Source organism: Artibeus jamaicensis, unplaced genomic scaffold (assembly GCF_021234435.1).
Source record: "Artibeus jamaicensis isolate MK-2021 breed Jamaican fruit bat unplaced genomic scaffold, CSHL_Jam_final scaffold_612, whole genome shotgun sequence".
Taxonomy (NCBI): Eukaryota; Metazoa; Chordata; class Mammalia; order Chiroptera; family Phyllostomidae; genus Artibeus; species Artibeus jamaicensis.
This window is the reverse complement of record NW_026522049.1, coordinates 11115288-11141014: the sequence shown is the minus strand read 5'-3', so window position 1 is coordinate 11141014 and position 25727 is coordinate 11115288. Positions and strand designations below refer to the sequence as shown.

At 46.5% G+C, this 25727-nt stretch overlaps 2 protein-coding genes and 1 long non-coding RNA gene across 7 annotated transcripts in view; 2 read left to right on the top strand and 1 right to left on the bottom strand.

Moving 5' to 3' along the window:
* TARS3 (threonyl-tRNA synthetase 3) overlaps positions 1-5505 on the top strand; it is a 42838-nt gene extending 37333 nt beyond the window's left edge. For both annotated transcript variants that reach the window (XM_053658953.1, XM_037145905.2), the window contains exons 16-19: positions 542-646; positions 2196-2268; positions 2956-3070; positions 4432-5505. In XM_053658953.1, coding sequence (XP_053514928.1) covers positions 542-646; positions 2196-2268; positions 2956-3070; positions 4432-4580 — 442 coding nt within the window. In that variant the 3' untranslated portion in view covers positions 4581-5505. The remainder of the gene's footprint in view (positions 1-541; positions 647-2195; positions 2269-2955; positions 3071-4431) is intronic.
* Positions 2570-6485, bottom strand: LOC119049783 (uncharacterized). Of its 2 annotated transcripts, none has more exons than XR_008390420.1 (3): positions 6003-6485; positions 3201-4095; positions 2570-3018 (listed from the first exon to the last, which is right to left on the bottom strand). It is a non-coding gene; the product is annotated as an uncharacterized LOC119049783 (long non-coding RNA). The 2 variants fall into 2 exon arrangements; XR_005082613.2 differs by having other exon boundaries at positions 6021-6485.
* Positions 6486-6589: 104 nt separating this feature from the next.
* On the top strand, positions 6590-19383 carry TM2D3 (TM2 domain containing 3). Of its 3 annotated transcripts, none has more exons than XM_037145907.2 (6): positions 6590-6715; positions 7204-7296; positions 8839-8996; positions 12670-12844; positions 16908-16983; positions 19068-19383. In XM_037145907.2, the coding sequence occupies exons 1-6, from the start codon at positions 6625-6627 to the stop codon at positions 19231-19233; spliced, it is 759 nt and encodes a 252-aa protein (XP_037001802.2). In that variant the 5' UTR covers positions 6590-6624; the 3' UTR covers positions 19234-19383. The 3 variants fall into 3 exon arrangements, with proteins under 3 accessions (XP_037001802.2, XP_037001804.2, XP_037001803.2); XM_037145909.2 differs by lacking the exon at positions 19068-19383 and adding an exon at positions 18772-19061; XM_037145908.2 differs by lacking the exon at positions 7204-7296.
* Positions 19384-25727: the final 6344 nt, after the last annotated feature.

Below are 25727 nucleotides of genomic sequence, written 5' to 3'. Positions count from 1 at the left end.
CCAGCTTGTGAGTCAGCCATTTTTTCAGTGAGAAATGGAATTTTTGGAACTGCAAACGACAGTAAATGTGATGTTGGAGGATGATACATAGAAATCAAGATCTGGGCCCCGGGAGACCTACCTGGCTTTTTCCTGTTTTATAAATGGTATAGCAATTAGAAGAAAACTTTATTTCTTTAAAAAAGATTTTATTAATTGATTTTAGAGAGAGAGGAGGGGAGTGAAAGGGAAAGAGGAAGAAACAGAGAGAGAAACAGCGATTTGTTGTTGTTCCACTTACTGATGCATTCACTGGTTGATTCTTGTATGTGCCCTGACTGGGGACCGAACCCACAACCTTGGCGTATTGGGACAATGCTCCACCCAACTGAGCTACCCAGCCAGGGCAGAAAAATTTACTTCTGGTAAAGATCACATGGTATGCTCAAAGATTGAAGAGGAAGCCATTGCTTTACATAGTTTAGGAAAATAACTCTTTAAGAAGATAAAGTCCTTCCTGAATCTGAAGAAAACACTTCGATGTGTAATTTTTATTTTTCAGCAAGGAAGGGGACGATAAGAAGAACCCTGTGATCATTCATCGGGCCATTTTGGGCTCAGTGGAAAGAATGATGGCCATTCTGTCAGAAAACTACGGGGGGAAATGGTAAGTGGCATGGAAAAGAAAATCCATGTGTCTTTTTCTTAAAACTCATGCCTAAAAAAATCAAATTAATCAAATGTGAAAAATTGGGGGGCTCCTGCCTTATAATTAGCAAGGGTCCGAACAGCAAGTAAAAAAACTGTTACATACCAGCCTGCGAACCAAAGAGTCACAGGTTTGATTCCCAATTGGGGGTACGTGCCTGGGTTGTTGGCCAAGTCAGGCCCCCAGAAGGGGGCAATGAGAGGCAACCACACATTGATGTTTCCCTCTCTTTTCCCCTCTCTTCCCCTCTCTCTAAAAAGAAATAAAACAAAAGAAAATCTTGCTACAGCTGCCAAACCAGAAAACAAGGGCAGGGAGGCATGAAACGCCCCTCCCCTCTGGGGAGCCCGCAGCGTTGCAGACTCATCTCCTTCACGTCCAGCCCTGCACAGTGGCTGCCCGAGCGCGGAGAGCGCGAGGCCCGCGCTCCCAGGGCCCCGCCTCCCACCCACCTGCCCTCCCACCTTCAACCCGAGTTGTTACCTCTGGGGCACCAGGTGACCTTTGACTTTGGAGGAAACCCTAGTTCACAAGTGGCCCCGAGCAGCGCGTTGGCACAGATCCAGAGAGAACTGCTGCCGTCGCCCGGCCCCCTCCGGGGATGAAGGGGGGAAGGCCAGTGCCCGGAAGTGCAGGAGTTTGAGGGGTGCATCTTGCGGTCCGCTTGGACTGGAGGGGAAGTGGCCGAGTGTGGAGGGACGCTGGAGCGCGGGCTCTGGTTGTTGCTGTGGCTACAAGGTCGGAGACTGGGGAGTAAAAGGACTGGAAAATAGAGGACAAGTAGGTTTGCGGGAGAGGAATGAGGATGACGGCTCAGAACGGGCCTCGGGGCAGTGGTATTGCCCACCCAGTGGCCCCCACTGTGAGGACATTTTCCATTTTCCGTACTGAAATGCAAGAGGCTGATTCTGTAATGGGCGGCTCCTCTCTCCCCCTAGTGGTAGCTCAGTGACCCATCCATGTGTGATCGGCCCTGATCCCTGACATGCCACCATAACCCCGAGGGGACAGCCACTTCTCTTGTGGCCAGTTAATGACTTTGTGTCCCTTTCGCCGTGTGAGGGCCAGTGACATGTCCTCACTGGAAAAGACGCCCACTCTGATTTGCTTTGCTCTTCCTCTCTGCCACGCCTCCACCAGGGCCCCACGCAGATGCCACTGAGCCGAGCCCCCCTCAGAAGCACACGGTCCTTATGATCAGGGAAATGGTTTTGTAGCAAAAGTAGGGAACAGGGCTGACATGGTGGGGTTCACCAGTGTGCTTATGGGGTGATTAGCCTTTCCACCCAGCTGCCAGCCCCTTCTTCCCTCCCCTTCCTGGCAAAATGCCCAATTTCCCCTTCTGTCCACCCTACAGCCTTTCACCTCTTAACGTAATCTGGTTTCCTCCCAACTACTCTGTGGAAGCTGCTCTCTTATAGGCCTTATTTTAAATAAGTCTAGGATTATTTTTTAATCATGTAATAAATGGTCATTCCGAAAAGACGTATTTTTACATATTTTTCAGGCCTCTCTGGCTGTCTCCTCGTCAAGTAATGGTTATCCCCGTGGGGCCAACTTGTGAAAAATATGCACTTCAGGTAAAATCAGAGACATTAAAAGTACATAATCACCCTGGCACCTAGTGTGGGAAAGTTATTGACTTGAAATGTATTTGTGCCTTAAAGCACGGCCTCCCTGACACGTGCACTCAGCAGCCACGTTTCAGCAATTGGGAGCACCACCTGAATCATGCCTGTGTGCTGTGTCAGAACTGCTGCCTTTCTTAATGCTTCTGAGAAATCAGTATTTTAAAATTTCTCACATTTATTTTTTCCATGTGGCTCTATCAGAGAAAAATACTTATAGTATTTATTGCAATGTAACAAACGACCCCAAAACTTAGCAGCTTAGAACAACAAACATTTATTGGATCAGAGTTTCTGGAAGTCAGAATCTGGGAGCAGCTTGGCTGCGTGGTCCTGGCTCAGGGCGCCCCTGAGGCTGCAGGTGGTGCCAGCCGCCTGGGCCGCAGCCCCCAGACCCACTCCCATCTTGGAGGCCCTGCAGAGGTGGCCTGAACGTCCTCCCCATGTGGCAACTGGTTCCCCCAGAACGAATGATCTGAAGATGCTGGGGGATGAAGATGCTTTCTCATCTCAGGGGTGACTTGCTCTCACCCCCAACTGTCTCCATGGTCACGCAGGCCCAGCTGGTACAGGGTGGGGGGAATGAGGCCAGGGGGTGGCTGCCATAATGTAACAACGCGGCGTTTTATGTTCCTGCAGGTATCCAGTGCCTTTTTCGAAGGAGGATTCATGGCCGACGTGGATTTAGATCACAGTTGTACACTAAATAAGAAAATCCGAAATGCACAGCTGGCTCAGTATAACTTTATTTTGGGTAATTTAAATTTATATCTCTCCTCCTAAATGCTCGCTGTTTACACCTTAATTCCAAAAGCAGAAATAAAGAATATGGGGTGACTGACTACCTGATTATACTGTATCAGTTTAAGTGTTGAATTACTTACACACAAGGTTCCATGGTGGGATGGTTGGCACTCCGGACTCTGAATTCCTTACACATGAAGCAGAGTGTGTGGTGGTCTGGGGAAGGCTGTTCCTCAGCACGCTTTGTTCTTTGCTGGAAGAAGAGTTACAAAGTTTCCCAGGGATCCTGTAGTCTAACAATACAGGCACGAATTAATATCTCAGATGAACAGTGGAAAAAATATGAAAATGATCTCATCAGTTGAATTATACTCTTCACATTTCAGCTGTATTCCAGGCTGAAAAATCTTCTTTGCTTTTCCGGTTTACTAGAAATCTTGAGGATTAAACTAAGGCATGGACAAGGTTCCAGCTTTACAATGATCCAAAGAAAAGAATCAAGTGGAAAAAATGTCCTGTAGGCATGTGACTAATCGAATGCAGAAACTAAAATTTTGACTTTAAAAATGATTCGAAATCAAGAGAAATCGACACTGATATGCCTGCAGGCATGAGATTAGCTCCTGTAAGTTGAAAGGTTCTGTAGAAGGCAAAATAAACATGCATTGAATTTTCCTGTCAACAATTTGTGGTCAAAAGGGTTTGACTCTATAGTAGGCTTGGTGATGCTCCGATCAGGCTTCTGGTGGTGACAGATATTTCATACAGCTTAGACAAAGATGGAACTTACTGGACAGGCACTGGAGTGTCCCTTCACACGGAATGTAGAAATAAGGAGCCAAACCACTAGAAGAGTAATGGACAGAGGTGCACAACTCTCACCAGGACTGTCTCTTCCTATTTCTGGTCCCTGCTCTGGTTCATTGTGCTTTTCTTGGATTTTTACTTTATTCCCCTCACTGATGACCAATTTCTTCCTTCCAGATGGCAAGGAACATGGTGGCAGATTCCTTTGTCATCTCACAACATGGGTCACTAGAGAGAACATATTTTTTTTTTAAGCTACATTGCAAAAAACTCTGGTTGGCGGGTCGGGCCACCCCTTGATGTACCAGGGGGTGGAGTCAGGGTGTCCATAAGAGCTCCCCGCTCCCATGTGCACCCCAAGACCACAGTAGACCACAGTAGTTCTCTCAAGTGGATGAGAAATGGGATTAGAAGTCGGTCCTTCCCTCAAGAAACTAATGGCTGTCAGATGGATGTTTAGTGATTAATAAATATTGAAGACACACTAAGAAAGACACCTGGCTTGTACTACTCAGTATTTCATAAATTGTTGACCTAAAATGTTATTCCCTTTCTTTTTCACAGTGGTTGGAGAAAAGGAAAAAGCAAATAATGCTGTAAACGTTCGAACAAGGGACAACAAAATTCATGGAGAGATTTCACTCACTTCTGCCATGGACAAACTGAAGAATCTCAAGAAGTCACGTACTCTTAATGCTGAGGAAGAATTTTGAAGTCCTTCCTTGTACCCGCTTCTGTGTAACCCTGTTCTGATCCCTGAAAATGCTTTTTTCTTAATGACTGTTAGTACCTCTTCTGGGAACTTTAGACCTGCTGACAGTTAGTTCCCTGTTGGGTGCAGTGAGAGAGGAGACGATGAATGAATAGCTGATATGGACAGAATTTAATTCTCTAATGTTTCTGAGAACGATAAGAGGACAAGCTTGGGAAGTGTTTAATTTCCCAAGTGTCTTGAGAGACTTAACTGGGAAAAGGTTATTCACTGAAAAAGGGAAGTATCAGGAAATGAGGACTATGAGATGTTATTGCTAAGATGTGTGATTTTTCAAACGATAAGTTTCAAGTAAAAGTATGCAAAGCTTTTTGGAATATGGCAGGAAATCTTATTTCCTACTAACATTATGTTGTCAGTTGTTTTACCAAGTTCACACTGAAACTTTATGTCCAAAATTGGAATCACTACTTAATTTGTTTTAACTAAGCAAGAACCGCAAGAGAAAAAGCCATACCCAATGTTAGATTATTGACCAAGGACTCAACCCATATTCAGCATTGTAGAATCTAAAGGAGTTTGTACTGTAATTTAAGTCACAGTTTTAATGATTCTAATAAACAGTTAAGCCTTGTTCATCTTTAGAAAATACAAATTTCTGAATAAAATGCATTATAGTGTTTCAGCTATGGGTTTATACCAAAATATCTGCCTTCCTAGAGTTAAATTATCTTTTTGATGTGAAAATGACGGTTCAAAAAAAAAAAAATGACGGTTCACTGCTCTATGTACTCAAATGGATTTTATTTTAATTAAGAGGACTACCTGACTGCTCAGAACAGAATTAACGGGCCTTATGCCAATAGAGAATTTAGCTGTCCATCATTAGTAGTAATTTTTGTGTTTATAAGGCTATGTACTATGAATGCAAAATAAATTTAGGACATGTTCTCTCAACACATATATCATTTAGTTTCTTGAACAAAAAACAGTAAACAAAACAGTATTATGTTATCAGACCTTGTAGTGCTATAAGGTACAAACTATATAACTTTCAAGCTAATATTTATGAGGCCAAGCACTACGTATCTTCACTTTTTTCATTCACCAAACGAGCTAGTGAAGGACTGGGGAATCAGAAGTCACCCCATTCCTTAACCCCCTGCTCCCACGATCTTGTGAAAGGTTGGTGGGAATAACATGTCCATCGCTCAGGATGAAGAATGCTGGTAGAGACAACTGAAGACTTGTGTGTGAGCGGGCAGGAAGCCTGTGATGTGGGGTGCATCTCCCCTCCCCACGGTTGGCCTTTAGGGAGGGTCCCATGCTTGGACCCTCACTTTACAGCGGGGCTCTTGCCCCAATGCCCAGAAGCCTGAAGACCTGCTGGCTACACTTAATGTCTGGTCCCTCCGGGTCTTACATGAACTTTTGTAAATACCGTGTCCTGAAGGAGGCAGCCGGCGGAAGCAGGAGAGGCTGCGAAGAGGCGCGAGCTGGGCACTGAGTGGGCCAGCCCTGGTACCGCGGGGCCACCTGGCACGCCTGGAAGGTGCTTCCCACACAGTGTGGGCCAGTTTCTTCATATGTAAACAAGACCATTTTGGTATGAAATTAAATGTAATATCATCAAAATCTTCGCACAAGACCTAGCACATAGTAGCGGCTTTTCTCCAAACATACAAATCTAACGACATGTAAATGGTGGCCAACTCTCCAATTTGCCCATCCCTGTTTTCAGGCACTTCAGGTGTGCATTTCGGCCCCAGGTGACCTTCTCTGGTCTCCAGCCGTAGAAGCCTTCGGAGAGCGCAACGTGCGGGGTCGCGGGCAGCGCTTGGAAACCCAGCAACCAGGTTACGTCCCCGGGGGCCCATCCCCACCCCAGCTCTCGGTGAGCTCCGGACCGAGGCCGCAACGCGCTTGCGCCCTGGGTTTCCCGGGGAACTGGGGAGCGGGAAATGTGCCTGGCCCCGCCCCGTCGGGCACCTCCGCCCTTCGGAAGAACTGTAGCCTGCAGACCGGAAGTGCGTCGCGCCGGCAAGATGGCGGCTGAGGCTGGCCCTTTGGGGGCCGTGGCCTGCCTCTGCCGTGTGCTCCTCTTTCTCTCACAGTTTTATATCTTGTCGGGCGGTGGTGAGTTCAAGGCCAGGAGCCACGCCGGGTCTCGCTGGGTGGCAGGGGTTCCCGGGAATTGCAGGAAGTGTCCAGGAGGCTGGACGCTGTGAACAGGGCGGAGGGGTGGCGGGACGCTGCAGCTCAAGTCTGGCGCGTCTTGGTCCCGGGTCTGGGGCCGCCCCTCCGCGCGGCTACACTGGAGCTGCAAGTTTAGCTACGGAGTCCAGGGGCTGCGGGTTCGGAGTGGGCGGGGCGCGGCGTGCGCCGCGGGACTGATCCCGACGCCACGCTTGGTTCCTAGTTACCCGGGATATCGACCCCGATAGATGACTTGGACACCCAGAGTGTCCAAGTGGGTGTCGACCCTGTGGGCGTTTCATTCTTTGGTTTTTGGGGCAGTGGAGCTGTGAGATTCTCACAAGCAGTCATTGCGTGGTGTCGACCCAGCTCGTTAAGCACACGCCAAGATGTTCATGTCCCAGGATAACATGTTTCTCTAATTGTAGGATCCTTAAATTTAGAGCATTCGCAGCCGCTGGCTCAGTCAATAAGGGACCCGGGCCCAACACGTACTTTCACAGTAGTTCCCAGGGCAGCAGGTACTAGACGTTTTCTATTCTAGTAAATGTGTGCTTCTATTTAGTGGGTTAGCCCTCTCTCTTTTTTGGATTAAGATTTCTTTTAGTATATGAAATCACTTTCCATTTTTTTTTAATAGTTTACTTTATTGTATTTTAGATTACATGAACTAAGAATGAGCAGAGAGGTATTTTCTGTAGGCAGTTGCTATTTTCGGTACCTTATGACAGTCTCACACTCTTCATTTCCATCTTTGGATTTCTATTATTTTTCACTCCATCAAGGTAATAACCCTGAACTAGTACATCTTTCCCTTCAGGAGATTTCTTCTGCTTCTTAATCGCTGTTCCTGATGTTGGGGATTAAAGGCACCCTCAAGGCCGTTTGGAATGGAAGGATCACAGAGGGACAGGTGGAGCCTTGGATTCTAGTTCCTGTTGTGCTCCTGGGAGTTTGAACAAATTATTCACACATTTGGGCTTTGGTTTTCTCATCATTAGGGTGATGGGGTTTTCCTGGCCCTCTGGGTCATCTTAGCTTTGTGATTCTAAGTGTTCATCTTCCAGCCTCAATAGTCACAGGAACAAAAGAAAAGGAAAACGGTATTTTCATTGCACACCTGCTACAATGAGACCGGTTTACAATGCGTATTAGTGTGTTTTGCTAAATTTAACATTTGTTTCTACAGCTTCATCCCTTTAGAGGTATGTGGTGGATCGTAATTTGGATGTAAGAGGCAAGGAGACAGCAGCATACTTGAATTTAAAACATAAATTTTTTTATAGTGAAAGTGCAAGAATTTTCTACCCTTTTGGGCCTTTCTGAAAGTTTCTCAAAGCAAAACAAAAAGCTTCTCATCCTCCTAAGAATACTTGCAATTTTGATCCTCTCTCAACTGATAGAAATACATTGTACTCCTGACTAGGTTGGCTGGGGGGAAAAAAACCTACAACCCTCTGAACAGGTTGTTAACATAGGAAACTATTTTGAACTTTTGGTAGTATAAAACTGTAAATGCGATTAGCGAATTCCGGCTTATTGAAGGGGCAGTGTGGAGTAATGGTGGCGAGTAAAGTTCAAGGGTCACTGGGTTCATTTCCAAATTAGGGAGTTCAAGTGAAAAGAACGTCCGATTGGAAACTTGAGAGACTGGGATTCTTGTTCCAGTTTGCCGCTCCCACTGTGATCTTGAACAAACCCCATCATCCCTAAGATGTAGTTTTTTTCATCTGGTAGCATGGTAGATTTTTTTGAGGCCTTGATTTACACCTAGCATTAGATATACATTATATATATATATATATAAAATAGCACCTTTTGAGTTTTCTGGTCATTCAGGGACAGCCATTAAATACTTTTTCCTCAGCTGCAGAGCTCTCCATGACGTCCCTCCGCTGGCTGGTGGCAGAGCTCTGTCCAAGCAGCAGGCTTGTGGCTCCAGCGCTGGTGTTGCTATTCCAGTGTCGTATCTCCTTGCCAGTGATCATACCCTGTGTATCTTAGAAAATTGTTTCTTTTTGATCATTATTATAAGAGAACAAGCTTCTCTCTCACTTTCGCAGAGAGCACCGACATCCCCCCTTACGTGATGAAGTGCCCCAGCAACGGTTTGTGCGGCAGACTCCCTGCAGACTGTATAGAGTGCAAGACGAACTCCTCCTGCGTGTACGGGAAGCCCGCCGCTTTCGACTGCACGGTCAAGCCGTTCGTTACCTGTGTTGTAAGTACTGCACCTTAACTGACTCTAAAACCCCTGGTAAACCTGGAGTTATTGGGAGCGCCTAGACTTGAGAGGAGGAGGGAAATTCTGAAAGAAAGTGCCTGCATTTTATAAATAATATTTTAGGATTCAAGTTAATTCTGTCCAAAGACTGGAGTTTTCATTACCAAATGAGGTTTGGTTGCAAGGGTTGAGATGGGAATTTTTTGATGTATGGGGAAATCAAAGCAACTCTCAGCCTTTCTATACAAACTCAGACATGGGAAAAGCTTGAGTATACGGACTTGCCCTTTAGAGACGACCCCGCCGCAATCATCCTGCCTACATCCAATCTCTGATGCTTTAGCGGAGAAGAAGGAGCGTGGAATGGCTTCTGTGACTGGCGTTTCTGACACAGGGCCCTAGGGACACCTGCTTCGGAGCTACTTATCCCGGGCTCCTGGTGGAATGGCAGGCTCTACAGGCAGCCCCGGCCTGCTAGATGGGAACAGCCCAGGGAGACGTGGGCACCACGCTTTCCAGGTGGCTGTTGCACACGTGTTAAGGGGCGCTGTCGGAGCACCTGCGTGAGGCAGATAGCACTGAGTGATGGAGTCGCGTTTCCCTCGTGGCCCTGCCAGGCCGGGTCATTGGATTTATTAATCTCTCTCATTCCATGAGGAAATAGGCCCAGAACGGCTTTTCCTGGTGTCTTTATGGAACTCTCTTTCTGGGAAATGGTTGAGGAGGAAAACAGTTTCCATACCATGTCTTTTGCAGATTTCCTCTGACTAGCAACTCTGGCATTTCCTTTGCCTATAGGAGCAAAGTCCCCCCACCTCTCCCATATTTTTTGGAACATGATCTGCAAAGGGCTAGGTTGGAAAGTTCTCTCTGCCCCCAGGCTTTTGCTATAACTTTCCCGAAGTCTAGGATCAGAGGAGGGAGTGTGGAGGTTCACTCCACAGGGGAAATGCTATGTCATGGGTTCAGTGTCCAAATGCAGTGTTTATGAACTTACAGGTTTGCTGTTTCCATATATTGATGTAACCCTTCAGTGTGTACTGCTACATCACACTAATTGCCAGGCAGGCTTCACGACCACCCAGGAATTACCAGGCCATCTTTGTTGCTGTGTCTTAAATAGACTTTTCTCCCAACCAGCCTAATGGCTAAACCCGTTTGAAGGCATTTTGCAGTGATGTGTGTTGTGAGATTGGCACATCGGAGGCACTTAGTGAAAATGAGAGAACTTGCTGCCTGAGGGGAACGTTTCCAGAAATAGCTTCCTTTGTTATTTGCCTCAGCTTCTCTGACATTTGTCTCCCCAAACTGGCTATTGAGCAAGACAGGGTGCTCAATTTCTTCCTTCTTTAGGTGTTGCAAACACTGGCTGTTTCATTTAGTGGGAAATAGCAGAGGAGAAAACAAATATAACAAAAGGTTGAGAGATCACAGAGTTTAGGGGGTTTCTGAACTCCCAGGTCAAGGTCCCTGGTCAGAGTCCCCGCCCTGGGCTGCAATGGGCCCCATTTTGGATTGCTTCCTCTCTGGCAGGTGCCCATCCTCAGGGGTGGGATTTGAATTCTGCCCCAGGAGCGTCTGGTGGACGTGCCGCTTTCAGGAAGGGCAGCAGTGAAATACGTGAATTGAATGTCAAGAGCCAGAGATCCTAGGACTGCTGTTGCCAGGTGACCCGGGACAAGCCGTGCTTTCTTACGTGTCATGTGGCAGTCTCTCTGGTCCCTTCTCGGTGAACGAGTTAGCCTTTCAGGAAGAAACAGTCCACGGCCGTCACGTGTGCACACACGCGGACGCTCTCCCTCATGCTGCACCGGCCGCCGGCCTCACCTCCTTCTCACTTTGAACTTCAGAATAACAGAAAGAAGTAAACTCTCCAGTCCTTCTCCATGCACACTGCTGGGGACTCACAGACCAGGGGACCCTCCCCCAGGGGACACCAGTCAAGGGCATATTGTATAAGGACCCTGTTACGTATACATGGAGACATAAACGTGGAAATCTTGCAACCCCTTCCGTGTCAGATTGCTGCTGTTCCAGCGATAGTGGCTGATACCCGGCCAGTCGACGTCAGCTGGAACCGAGCTCGGCAGGAAGGGTGCCGTGTCATTGCTAGTGCACCCGCAGCAGGTGCAGTGCCTTCAGGCGGGTCTGCGTGTGTCAGTAGGACAGCTGTGTCACAGGGGAGGTACCAGATCTTTTTCCTCTAGACAAGTTTTGACAAGGGTTCTAGACAAGGGGTCTGTGCTTCTCCGTGGTAAGAAGGATTCTATAAATGTTCGGCTGCTTGGGTAGCTATCAGGAAAAACATGGAATCCCTGTCTTGTCCAAAATAAATTACAGATAGGTCAAATAGTTAATGTGAAAAAAATGAAGCTGCAAAGTACTAGAGTAAACATGAGCTATGTCTTGTTAAAAATGTCAAGATAGGGTCCTGGCTGGTGTGGCTCAGTGGATTGAGTGCCAGCCTGCAAACCAAAGGGTTGCTGGTTCGATTCTCAGTCAGGGCACATGGCTAGGTTTCGGGCCAGGTCTCCAGTAGGGGGCGTGCGAGAGGCAACCACCCATTGATGTTTCTTTCCTCTTCCTTCTCTCTTTCTTCCCCCTCTAAAAATAAATAAATAAAGTCTTTAAGAAATTTCAAGATAATATTTTTCTAAGCATGAAATGACATTGAGAAGCCATAAAAGGAAGGAGGTATTAGTAAAAATTAGAGATTTCTGCGTAAAGAAGCATAAAGGCAAACGATAAATGATGCACAAGGAGAAGGTACTTCTAACCGTCACAAATAATGCACTAATGCCCACAATGTAAAAAGGTTGCCCAGGAACCAGTGCGAAGAGATGATGGTTCTCTAGGAAGACAGTGTCGGGACACGAGCACACGGTTCATAAAAAGGAAGTGCAAGTGGACTTCCAGCACATGAAAAAAATGTTACTCTCTCTCATATTGAAAGAAATGCACCATGTGTTTTTTACCTGTTAGACTGGCCCACAAACAGGTTTATGACATTGAGTTTGCAAGTGCAGACGTGACACATGTCATCAGTGTGTGGGCATAGGGGCTATTTGTGGCTGCCTGGCTTTATAGAAGAAACTTAACTTTTTCCTGTACAAAAGTACGCATGCTTTTTCAAAAAGATTTAAATTTCTTCTTCTTGTTTTTAGAGAAGGGGGAAGGAGGGAGAAAGAGGGACAGAAACATCAGTGTATGGTTGCCTCTCATGCGCCCCCTACTGGGGTCTGGCCCACAACTCAGGCATGTGCCCTGACTGGGAATGAAACCAGCAACTCTTGAGGCTGGCACTCAGTCCACTGAGCTGTACCGGCCAGGGCAAAAAGTACACATGCTTAATGTTAGGTAATAATATTACAAATTTAGCAAGGTACAAGTGATAACCTAATCTTACCACCCTAAAATAACCTTTGTGGTTTTGATGTGAATTCCTCTAGGAATTTTTTTCTTGGGTACCCATTTTCGGGTATAAATTCTTACGAGTATAGGATCACTCATTTGTTTTGCACATGTACTGGTTTGGTCCCTGTTTCCGTGCCACTGCTTGCCGGGTCATCAGTATGTTTCAGACTTGTGCCATATGACTTGTTTACTGTCGACCTGGTCATGAGCTGCCACTCCATTGCCATGGATGAGCCCTGTGTCCTTTGCTCCATAGGATCAGGACTTCAGGTCCCAAAAGAACTTCGTCATCAACATGACCTGCAGGTTCTGCTGGCAGCTCCCCGAGACCGAGTACGAGTGCTCCAACTCCACCGCCTGCATGACGGTGTCCTGTCCCCGGCAGCGCTACGCCGCCAACTGCACGGTGCGGGACCACGTGCACTGCCTGGGTGAGCCCCGCCGACGGGGCGGGTGGGCAGCGAGACGGTTTATTCTCCGAGCTCACTCACGGGGCTAGAATCAGAAAGTTGAGAATTAAGTTTAAATTATGTCTTCAGGAGCATTTATCAGCACTTTGCAGTTATGCCAAACCTCCATCATAAACTCAGTGAACTAAAAAAACAGTCCAGAAAATTTGCAGTGTGCTTATCGTTTCAAATATTATATTGGAAAAAACGAAAAATCTGTCAGGTGTAAAGTCTGGCAGACCGTATTGACTTTCACCTGCGTAACGACTAACACAGCGCTCTTCTTACATCCTTCAGAGGTGCCCGCCCTTTTGAATTGTGTTCTCATCCCACTTCCTTCTCTTTAAATTGCGGGGCTCTGTCACATTTGTGTCACAGATGTAGTGTGATGCGTTACTCAGCGGTGCACGCTGGAGAATCGTATACAGTACCAGCGAGTGTAGGGTTTTCGGGGACTTGCTCTTTCCCTCTCAACATTCTGGCTCCAGGATCCATCTGTGCGCCTTCGCTTACTTTTTTTTTTAACTTCTCAATAATGATCCTTTGTAAGAGTGTGTCACTTGTTCGTTCATTCTGCCATGCGTTTGGATAGTCATATTTTTTGTTCTTACAGGTGATGGGACTGTCATAATTTTTTCTTGTGGCTCCTGTCTGCGCGTGGGCAGGAGCCAGTCTGGCTTGTGCCATCTTCCAGACGGCATTGTTTTCCAGATGGTTCCTCAGCTCACACCCCGCCGGCTGCATAACTCTTCCTGATGACCCACGTGCTCTCCTGTACTTGCTACTCCTATTTCGTCTGTTTCTTAAAGGTTCCACGGCGTTCTTTTATATGTTGGATGCCAGCGTTTTGACATCCCTAAAATCCTATCCCCGGCTTTTAAATTTCTTTTTCCACTTTGTTTTTGGTATCTTTTGAAGATCAGAACTTGAAGTTTGAACTGGTCGAAGGTTATTAGTATTTCCTAGTTAGCCCCTTCTGGTTGTAAGAAATCTTTTCTTACTCTAGGCTCATGGAAATACTTTCTCGTCTTTTCTTTTTAAAGCTGTGAGTCGGGCCTTTCACACCGAGGTCTGCGATGCACCCGCAGCAGGCTGTGGTGTCTGGGGTGAGGTGGGTCTGGACGGCCCGTGGTCTCGGGAGCCTTTGCTCCGTGGACGTGCTTCCGTGTGTGTGGTCGGGGGTCCCTCCTGACTGTCTGCCTCGGCAGCACGCCGGCGTCTTCACCCTCCTGCGTCTTCACCCTCCTGCTTCCAGTCTGAGAGCCGGCAGGGCATTCCCCAGTCCGATGCTGCAGCCTTTACCTAACCAATTTCCACATTCGGTCCCTGTTTTCACCCTCCATCCAGGGAACATCGTTGTAAGCAGGGTGTACTTTGTAGATTTTAAAAAAATATATATTTTTATTTTATTGATTATGCCATTACAGTTGTTCTGTTTCCCCCCCTTCATTCCCCTCTACCCTGCACACCTCCCCACCATTCCCCCCCTTTAGTTCATGAACACGTGTCTCAAGTTCTTTAGATTCTATATTTCCCCTACTATTCTTACCCTCCCCCCTATTTTCTATCTACTGTCTATGCTACTTATTTTCTGTACCTTCTCCCCCCTTCTCCTCCTCCCACTCCCCTGTTGCTAACCCTCCTTGATACCTTCATTTCTATGGTTCACTCCTGATCTAGCTGTCCTCTTAATTTGCTTTTGTTTTAGGTGTGGTTGTTAATAACTGTGAGTTTGCTGTCCTTTCACTGTTCATCTTTTTTATCTTCTTTTTCTTAGCTTAAGTCCCTTTAACATTTCATAGAATAAGGGCTTGGTGATGATGAACTCCTTGAATTTGATCTTATCTGAGAAGCACTTTATCTGCCCTTCCATTCTAAGTGAAAGCTTTGCTGGATAGAGCAATCTTGGTTGTAGGTCTTTGGTTTTCATGACTTGGAATACTTCTTTCCAGCCCCTTCTTGCCTGTAAGGTCTCTTTTGAGAAATCCGCTGACAGTTTGGTGGGAACTCCTTTGTAGGTGACTGTCCCCTTATCTCTTGCTGCTTCTAGAATTCTCTCCTTCATTTTAATCTTGGCTAATATAATGATGATGTGCCTTGGTGTGTTCCTTCTTGGGTCCAACTTCTTTGGGACTCTCTAAGCTTCCTGGATTTCCTGGAAGTCTATTTCCTTTGCTGGAATGGGGAAGTTCTCTTTTATTATTTGTTCAAATAAGGTTTCCACTCGTGACTGTTCCTTTCCCCGTTCTGGCACTCCTATAATTCGGATGTTGGAGCGTTTAAAGATGTCCTGGAGGTTCCTAAGCCTCTCGTCATTTTTTTGAATTCTTGTTTTTTCAGGTTTTTCTGTTTGGTCATTTTTTCCTTCCTTCTAGTCTGCTCCCTTGATTTGAGTCCCAGTTTCCTTTCCATTACTATTGGTTTCCTGTGCATTTCCATTCATTTCAATTAGGTTAGACTTCATATGCTCCTCTAATTTGTGACTAAAATCAACCAGTTCTGTGAGCATCCTGATCACCAGTGTTTTGAACTATGCATCTGAAAGTTTGGCTATTTCTTCATCACTTTCTCTCCTGTTTTTTTTTTTTTGCTTTTTTTTTTTATTTTTGCCATTACATTTATCGGCTCTATTCCCCCTCCCTTCCCCTCCACCCTGCATACCCCTCCCCCACCATTTCCCCCTTTAGTTCATGCACACGTGTCTCAAATTCTTTAGATTCTGTATTTCCCCTACTATTCTTACCCTCCCCCCTATCTATTTTTTATCTACTGTCTATACTACTTATTTTCTGTACCTTCTCCCCCCTTCCCCTCCTCCCACCCCCCTGTTGCTAACCCTCCCTGTGATCTTCATTTCTATGGTTCTGCTCCTGATCTAGCTGTCCTCTTAGTTTGCTTTTTGTTTTAGGTGTGGTTCTTAATAACTGTGAGTTTGCTGTCCTTTCACTGTTCATCTTTTTTATCTTCTTTTTCTTAGGTAAGTCCCTTTAACATTTCATATAGTAAGGGCTTGGTGATGATGAACTCCTTGAATTTGACCTTATCTGAGAAGCACTTTATCTGTCCTTCCATTCTAAATGAAAGTTTTGCTGGGTAGAGCAATCTTGGTTGTAGATCTTTGGTTTTCATGACTTGGAACTACCTCTGTCTGCTTCCTTCTTGCCTGTAAGGTCTCATCACTTAGATTTATCGGCTCTGGGGCTCTGAGTTGTTCTTGAGCCGTGTTTTGATCTGTTTGTGCCTGTTACGTATGAGGAGCTGAGCCTTAGGTATTCCACAGGATGAGGCCACCCAGGTCGCTGGTTTGTGATGCTATATGTGGGGGCGTGGTCAGAGAGGGAGCAATGGCGGTCTTCTCCACTTGCCAGGTCTGCCTCACCGCTCGCCCCCGCCTGTTTATCTGAGCGCAAATGTGCGACCGCATACAGCCAACTGTGCCTTCCCTGTGTCTGCCTGTATCTAGCCTGCACCTGGGATCCGCGCCCTCGGCTGCCTGTGCGCCGCCCAGGTCGGGATCTTTTTTGCCCGACCTGCTCCGCTGCTGGCTTCGTCCCTCTCACCGGTTTAGCTGAGCGGTTCATTGTTTTCGGACTCCGTATTGTCCAATTTTCTGTGATTTGGTTCCTTTTATTGTTGTTAAAACTTGGTTGTTTTTAGATTTGGTTGTGTGAGGAAGCAAAGTGTTTCCACCTACGCCTCCATCTTGGCGGAAGTCCTACTTCGTAGATTTTTAATTACAAGGCCACTAGTTACAGTGAAGTCTCTGTATACGAGTATTTTTAAAAATATTTTTAATTATTTATATTTAGAGAGAGGAGGAGGGAGGGAGAAAGAGAAGGATAGAAACATCCGTGTGTGGTTGCTTCTTACACACCCCTCACTTGGGACCTGGCCCACAACCCAGGCATGTGCCCGGACTGGGAATCGAACCGGAGACCCTTTGGTTTGCAGGCCTGCACTCAGTCCCCTGCACCACACCTGCCAGGGCTGTGGAAGAGTATTTTCATACCCACGTTTCTACTAGAGTGTTTTCCCTGTTTTAAAGGTAACCGGACTTTCCCGAAAATGCTCTACTGCAACTGGACCGGAGGTTATAAGTGGTCTACGGCCCTGGCTCTGAGGTGAGCTTTGTTACTGAGTAGTGACGGTGCCGTGTGGATTTTGTCGGGACAAGTGGCATCTTCCAGGTGTTGAGCCCAAGACGGGCTCCGAGGACACGCGGCTGTGGGGGTTCCTTAGGAAATGAGACCCAGTGCATTCATGGGGTTTAATGGCAGGAGGTTGGCTTTTCTCCCGGGAAGCCTGCCCATGACTTAGCTGAGTCAGGATTACAGATCATTAGAACTGGTCTGAGTTTCCCATTCTGAACATACCATGAATCAGGAAATACTGTATACTCTTTAAAGTTCCGTGGTTCGCTGTGTATAATGTGCACCCACCGTTTTGTGCGCATTATACGCAGGGTTGTTTTACACATGGCGTGTGATCATTATACCCATGTATAGTGCGCATCCTTATTTTCCCTTCAAAAATTTGGCCAAAAAAGTGTGCACTATACACAGCAAAATATGGCAGGTAGATTTATGATGTGTTTTTTAATTTTAGTACCTTCTTTACTTTAAAAAATAATACATGTATAATACTAAACACTGGAAAAGGTGAAAATGACCAAGAGACACATTAAAAGTCACCTAGAATTCCACCATCCAGAAATAATTATGGACTTAGAATTTTTACCTAGAAATGTGCTTGGACTTTTTTAGCTTTTCACCAGTTTGGGGAGGGAATTGCGTCCCTTCTTCCCAGGGAGGGAAGCACAGGAGGGGACCCGGCGGAGCGGCTCGTGGACTAAAACGCTGTGCCGTGTGCGGTGGGCGGGGCGGACTCAGAGCCTGAGGCCCCGCGGCCTGCAGCGCGCCCCGGGGCAGGGCTTCTTGGCCTTGGCACTGTTGGCTTTGGGGCCAAGGGATTCTTTGTTGGGGGCGCACCCTGTGCATGATAGGATGTTCAGCAGCATCTGCAGACTCGCCTTACTAGGTGCCAGTAGCTTCTCCTCCCCTGCAGATATGGCCGGGTGTCCCCTTGTGAAGAATCTCTGTGTTAGGGCTCGGGGTGGGGTAAGGAGGCAGCTGCCTGGTGTAACTGGGAAGGAAAAGCAGAGTCTAAGATGGGAGGTGACAGTAGCAACATGATTTCCTGACTGGCCACCTTCCTTGTCAGCCACGGTTCAGATGGACACTGACCATTTTTTTTAAAATAAGCTCTTTATTTTGGAATGATTTTAGACTTACAGAGAACTGGCAAAGATAGAGTTCCTGTCCCTCACCCAGTTCCCCCCACGTTGCTGACCTCTTAAGGGACCATGGTGCAGTTAACCACTTTCAAAAAGTAAAAATAGTTTGCCACCCAGGACTCATCATCGTTTCTTTCGGAATCTTCCGTGAATGTGCTAGTGTCGGGGTTTGCTCCAGGCACTGCGGGTGGGGTGCGGGGGAAGGGATGCACCGGGGCCGGCCGAGTGGTGATGTTGGCGCTGGCTCACAGCACTGGTCTCTTTACTTTTTACTTTTATATGTTCTGAAGTTTTCCATCACAAAAGTTTAAAAGAAATCCAGTGAGAAGTTACCCAAACAGCGTTAGATCTTAGCACTGGAAGGAACCTTAAAAGTCATTTATTCCTGACACTAAATTTTTGGACACGAGGGACTGAGACAGTCCGACAGCTTGACCTGGTGCGGCCTGATGCAGGGGCTGCCTTACGATGCCAGCTCCTGACTCTGCTTGTAATTCGTCTCAGGGATGGGCCGTGTTCAAGGCTAAAATGCAAGAGGGCTGTTACTCTTCTATAAAAGAGAAACCTTAGCGTTCAGTCCAGCTAAAGAATGTTCATTTACTTTTTACATTTAAAGAGTCTCCTTGCCTGTGATTACAGCAGACCCGTGGACAATACGGTCAGGGCGCTGACCACCGGCACAGTTGAAAATCCGCATGTCACTTAAAGTTGTACCTTTGAGTATGGGGAACCCCACCAGGGATCGGAAATACACAATTGGTGCCGTGACATGTGAAATAATCCTTGTCTCCTAACAGAGAGTTAGGGTCATTTGAGAGCCTTTCCCAGGTGGACTAAGCAGTGTTACGGGGTCACTCCGGCTGTGGGCGGTCGGTGGGGTCTGGTGGATTCCAGTCCTGTTTGGTGTTGCAGCATCACCCTCGGCGGGTTCGGAGCAGACCGCTTCTACCTGGGCCAGTGGAGAGAAGGCCTCGGCAAGCTCTTCAGCTTCGGCGGCCTGGGCATATGGACGCTGATAGACGTGCTGCTGATCGGGGTCGGCTACGTGGGCCCGGCGGATGGCTCTCTCTACATTTAGCTGCGGTCGTGCGCTTCAGAGAGGAGCAGCGCTGAGAGAAAGTCCTGCCTGTAGGGACTGATGTGCCGTGAGTGATACATCTGTGTGTTTTTAATGTACAGCATCTGTACTTTGCCTGCCTTGATGAAGGTCAAATTAAAAAACAAAGAACACTGAATGATGCTCATCTGGAATTTGGTTTTATTTGCCTTAAGTGTATTTTTTTTTTCTGTGAAAAAATGTAAACTTAATTGAACTAGGGGAACAAACTCTTTGAAAATCGATTTCATTCCTCTGACTTTAGTTTTATGTCGCTTAAGTCAAAGTGTCTCCCTCGGATCCCGGCCTGGATGTGGCCTGGCTTGAAAGCTTCCCAGCTGCGCCTGCGGAAGGTGGGCAGTGTGTTTAGCCTTCAGCTAAATAAATTTACCCACCAGCACTCGCTGCTCTGTGAGTCTTGCAGTGTCAACTACGTAGTCTGGTCTTTATTGTCTAGCTGCTGTGGTTTGAATTTTATTAGTAATATAAAAGGTTGTAAGAATACTGAAAAGTGAATAAAATTATAACTTGCTATAAGAAATATCGTAGACTTGTTTTCTGTGTTAAAAGATAATCTCGAGCAAGCGTAACAGCTGTTATTAAGGGGTGAAGTGTTTATTTTTTAGGGCAGGACTCCGTGCCGACAGAGGTTCACGTTGGCCCTTACAACATGGGGTTAGGGCGCCGGTCCCCAGGTCATCGAAACCCACGTGGGAGTGACGTCATCCCCTCAGGTGCCGGGGTTCCCAGCTGACCCTTGAACAGCACAAGTTTGAGCTGCGTGGGTTTAACATCTGCACAGGTGTGAACCTGCTGAGTCCAGGCCTTTGTTCAGCTGTGCGCTATGTTCAGAGCTGGCTGGTTTGTGGACGGACGTGCTGGGAAGTGTTCCGTGGGTTTTAGTGTGAGGAATGTTATTGAGTCTCTGGATTCTTTTTTGGAAAGAAAAAAACATCATTAACCCAAAATGGGTTTTGCAAAGGTTCCTCTTGAAACATGACAGCGCTTAGCATTTTCCTTTCAAATTGGACATCCGTTAATAGAAGATTTAACCAGCCTATCAGATCTACAAGCTATAAGATATTTTTTGAGAATATTTCCATGAATCTCATGGAACAAAACCACACTTCCTTCACCTGGTAGTAATTACAGTTTACCTGAAAGGGGCTTGATATCTTGCCATTTGGGACCTGCTGAGGTCTTTCCATGTAGCTGAGTAGCAGCTCCAGCTCTGGCCACTAGGTGGCGCGTCCCCCTTACATTGCTTTCCCATTATGTACACAGCCAATTTGGAAGTGCTTTTCCTCCGGATGTGAGCAGGGCACCTGGCACACCAGCGCTTCCGGCTGGGAGTAGCCCTGTTTGCATGGACCTCTCTTCTCTAGGGCAAACACTTTCTTATCTTTCTTATCCTGCACGGGTACGTGACGCTTGGTGCAGCAGGCATTGCTTTGGACGACGACCTGTTCTTACAAGGAAGCAGCCAGCCCCTTTGCTGCCTTTAACAAAGTTTTCTCTGGACTCTGCCCGGTAGTTAGCCCTACGCAGAAGAGAGCCTCCGGCATGGCCCCGTGGAGCTAGCGCTTGAGGAGGAGCCCAGGAAGCTGAGGGAGCTACTGGCTGTGCACCACTCATGGAGGAAGTTGGTAGCAGCCTTGACAATCCACCGACTGCCTTAATTACAGCTTTGGGATCTGAATGCAATACTGAAGCCCCAGCGTTTGGAAGGAGATGGCCAAAAGATTCTGAATCCACAAAAGGAATGAGTGCATGAATTTGTTCCCCATTCCTAAAAACCCTTCACAAGGGGACACTAGCCTTTGGGATGTAAAGAGTGCGAACGAAGCAAGGATGTTTGCTGCGGAGGATTTGATGGAGCCGATGGCCTCGGAAATTTCCGAATACCGTTCAAATGAATTTATGAATGACGAACTCCCGCATGAGCCCCTAAAAGAAACAGTATTTAAACTACACTCAAAAGACACCAGAAGGTGCGTGTGATCTCTAGCAAATTGCATGGGCCTTTGCGGGCAGCAGAATGTCATGTGTGGGTCAGCAAACTCCTTTGGGCTCCGTTCCTGTGAGCTATTAGCTCTGACGAGGGGCTGTTCGCTAGGGGACTCCTCACCGGTGGGGGAGTGTCTCAGGCCTCAGCCGGGCTTGGATCTGGAAATTCAGAATTGGCCGCTACAGCGTGCCGTACATCATTACTTCATCTTCAGCATCTGGGCCTTGCTTCGTCTGTGCTATTCCACTTGCCCCGGCAGTTCCTCCCGGGTTGGCGCCATATTGTTTTCTGGCCCCCCTGCCCCCAGCATCCCCAGCGCACTGTTTTGTACACAGTGGCTCATCTGTTTGCTGAGCCAGTTAATGTCATGGTGTCTTGGAAGGACGGAAGCACTCGAGTGGAACTCTGGGAGCGCAGCGGAGGTGGCTGCAGGAAGGTAATACCAAGAAATTGGCTTAGAGTCAGCGTGGGCCATAGCGCCGTGTCCATTGGATTCCCGCAAATTGCTGAGGAGCAACTCTGGTTCACAGTGCTTAGAAAAAGAGATTCTGAAAAGATCTTATGCTTCAAGGTGTAAAAATGCTTTCTCTATGCCACGCAGCTTGGCTTCCCTGTACTATTTAAAAATACTTCCTGCCAGAATTGCATTTGTTTTTGGCACGGTATCCGCTGAGCATCTTACAAATGATTTTAATTCACTCACAGTGATGGGTGGAAAGCAAACTGCGGCAGCTTTTCAAATGCAGCAGGAGAGCTTAAAATGAGAGTTTAATTCACTCCCCTAACCTTCCCCTCTGGCCAGGCCACAGCTGACAACAGCACCTTGGACAGTGTGAAGAGTCGCAGGGACCTTAGAGGGCATGCGAGTTCACGTTATAGGCAAATTGGGTATAAACTCTCAGATTTGAAGTATTGGAATTGTGTTATAACACTTTTATGCAAACTAAGGAAGGTTTGATTGACATGCTTGGATGTAACTAAGGCTCCATGAGAGCAAGACTGGTTCACTGCAGCAGTCCAGATTTGAGAGCCCTGCCTGGCACACAGTAGCCATCTATTGAATGAATGAATGAATGAATGAATGATGGGGACTCCCCAGGCCTAAGCTAAACACCTAAAAGTACAGCCAGGAGTTTTTGAGTAAAATGGTGAGAGTATGGCTGAATCACATCTTCCCTTTCCAAATACTTAATGACATGAACCTAATGTAGTCAAAATTGGCACCTCCTCCCCCCTCAAAACAAACAAGAAAACTGAGCAGCAAACACGGAAAACGACCATCAAATGCCAAAAACATCCAAACATGGTAAGAGAAGAAAAATAGTGCTTGGGTGTGCAAGGCTATTATTCCTGGCAAATCAGCAAAATCCAGGAAAAACCCAGGAACCCTCAGTGGCAAGAGAAACACAGGCGACTGGGAAAGGGCATAGCTTCGTTCTTCCCTGTTACTGCAGGGGAGGGGGCCAGCGAACAGCAGCACCGATTCTTTGCTGGATGTGTCTGGGAGGGGGAGGGGGCCCCACGCTGAACCCCATGGGTTATGAGGTCCACTCCCTAACCAGGGAAGGAAGCGTTAGTTGTCACTGAGAAAAATCTCAGTAAGGAGACCAGATGTTCTAGAAAAGATAGTCGCATCTGAGTTCTTCCCTGCCTCATCCGTGGCTATCAGGCTACTGAACGTTGAATAGAACACAAAACACAAATTTCAGACTGCTCAGAAAAAACGGGGGGGGATTATTCTCATGATTATCACAAAGTTGCCCACACTACACAGAACACAAAACATGGTACTTTGCACCCACTAGAACGACTATGATAAAATGACAGGTGACAGCAAGCATCAGTGAGGAGGTGGAAAACTTGGGACCCTCGCCTGGTAATATTCCTCGTTCTGAAGTCCACTTAGTCTGATGATAGTGTACCCCCACTTTTGCTTTATGACTGTTTGCTTGGTATATCTTTTCTACCCTTTATTTTTTAAATCCTCACCTGAGAACATGCTCATTGATTTTTAAAGAGAGGGGAAGGGTAGAAGAGAGGGAGAGAACCATCAATGTGAGAACATTTATTGGTTGCCTCTGGTATGGTCCCTGACTGAGACTAAACCCGTAACCTAGGCATGTGTCCTTACTGGGAATCGAACCCATGACCTTTCAGTTTACAGGATGATGCTCCAGCCATCTGAGCCATACCAGCCAGGGTTCTATACTTTTAATTTTATAACCTATCTGTGTCTTTATATTTAGACTGAATTTATTTTAGACAGCATATATTGGCCTTGGTTTCTTATCTGATCTGATCGGCTCTGCCTCTTAATTGGGAATTTTTCACCATTTACATTGAACATCACTGGTGCTGTAGTTGGATTTAAATCTATCTTGTTAGTGGTTTTCTATATGTTATATCTCTTCCTGTTCTTTTTCCTTTTTTCTGCCTCCTTTAGGATTAGTTGAGTTTTTAAAAATGATTTTCAGTCATTTTTCTTCAGAAACTTTCAGCCCCACACTTTTCTCCTTCCCTTCTTCTGAGTCTCAATTAATACAAATGTTAGATTTTGTTTTAAAATGTTTTATTTATTTTTAGAGACGGGAAGGGAAGGAGAAAAAGTGGGAGAGAAACGTCAATGTGTGGTTGCCTCTCGCACGCCCTCTACTGGGGACCTGGCCTGCAACTCAGGCATGTGCCCTGATTGGGAATTGAACTGGCAACCCTTTGCTTCACAGACCTGTGCTCAATCCATTGAGCTACACCACCCAGGGCCAAATGTTAGATTTTTTTATGTTAGTGTCCCACAGTTTCCTGATGCACTATTTTTTCTCATCCCTTTTTCTCAGTCGTTCAGATTGGAAATTTCTATTGATCTCTCCTTGTGTTCACTGGTTCTTTCCTCCTTTCCTCTCTCATCTCCAATTAACTATTGAGCCTGTCCACTGAGTTTTCAATGTCAATTCTTTTTTTTTTTCACTCATACAGTAAATTTTATTCAATGTCAATTCTTATGCTTTGTTATATTAGCTTCCCTTTGGTTCTTTTTTATATCTTTCATTTATTTGCTGAGGGTTTAAAAATTATTTATTTTTAGAGAAAGGGGAAGGGAGGGAGGGAGAGAAATATGGGTGTGTGAATTGCCTCTCACGCGCCCCCTACTGGCATGTGCCCTGACTGGGAATCGAACCAGTCACCCTTTTCACAGGTCGGGGCTCGATCCACTGAGCCACACCAGCCACAGCAAGATTTTTAATTGTTTGAAGAGTATTCATCATTGCTCAGGGAAGCGTTTTTATGATTGCTGCTTTCAAATCCTGGCCAGATAATCCATCACCTGAGTTCCTGCACTGTTGGCTGCTTGGCTTATCTTTTCTCATTCCAGTTGTGGTTGCTCTAGTTCTTGGAATGACAACTGTTTTATTTATTATTATTATTATTATTATTATTATTATTATTAATTTTATCCTGGGCATTTGGGGTATTGTGTAGTGAGACCTGCTTGATCTTTTTTCTCCTTTTTAAATCCTTCTGTTCAGGAGTATTGTGCAGGTCTGTGTTACGTTAGCCTTTCTGTTGAGCTTCATGGTGGGGAGGGATTTGGTGCCCCTGTCGGAGCGTCCAGGCCCTTTGCTTCCTAGGAGGCGTGGGTGCAGGGAAGGGGTGGGGCTTCGCGTCTGTCCTCCAACCACAGCTGGTCTCTTCCTGCACATGCGCAGGCCTGTCCCTCCCCACTCCCGCGGCTGGTCCTGCTACTGCTCTTCCCAGCTCTCAGAGGTCTGGTGAGTGGGCGTGGACTCCCTCGGCTATTTCCAACTTACATCCTGGCCCGCACTTGACCTCTAATGATTCGCTAAAATGTCGCTGGCGCCTTCCTACCTCTCGGTGGCCACGTGTTTCTCCCAGTCCCTGCCAAAGGGCAGATAGGTTGTGTGTGGCGCCTTTCTTCGCAAAGGGTCTGCTTCCTCAGAATTCAGCTTATGAGGCTGCCCTGCAACCTCGCGTCCCTGACAGACCCAGGGAAAATGATAGCTTTTCTCATTGTTCCGTGCAGCTTTCTACATCCTACATGGAAGCAGAAATGCGGCGTTTTAAATCACAATTACTAACCCACTTTCATTTGCCTGCAGCCATCCATCAAGAACATTACATGAACTTTTTTTCCAAATGACTTTAAAGAAGAGTCTTCCAGCCATATTTAAAAGCATAAAAGCTGTAAATGATCGTCTTCTCATTTTGTAACCTAGTAACCAAGGTCATAAAGGAATATCACACTTAAAGGTCTTGCCTTTGAAAAAACGGAACAGTCAACACATAATCAGAAAGTTAACATTTTTCTCTTTCCTTTGGAAGTTCTTGAATTAGCTTTCAAATGTGCATTCTGAGCTCTCTCCAACTGATTAGAGCAGCATCTCCTATGGATTCTAAGAGCCCGGAGAGTCTGATTTCTTTTTCCTGCATGTTAGGTCTGTCTGTCTGGCTT

Bases quoted from the DNA above. Each gene is read 5' to 3' on its own strand.
- TM2D3 (XM_037145907.2), top strand. From the start codon at position 6,625: ATGGCGGCTGAGGCTGGCCCTTTGGGGGCCGTGGCCTGCCTCTGCCGT. The intron at 6,716-7,203 runs GTGAGTTCAAGG...CTCTAATTGTAG, and splicing joins TTATATCTTGTCGGGCGGTG to GATCCTTAAATTTAGAGCAT. The intron at 16,984-19,067 runs GTGAGCTTTGTT...TTGGTGTTGCAG, and splicing joins TCTACGGCCCTGGCTCTGAG to CATCACCCTCGGCGGGTTCG.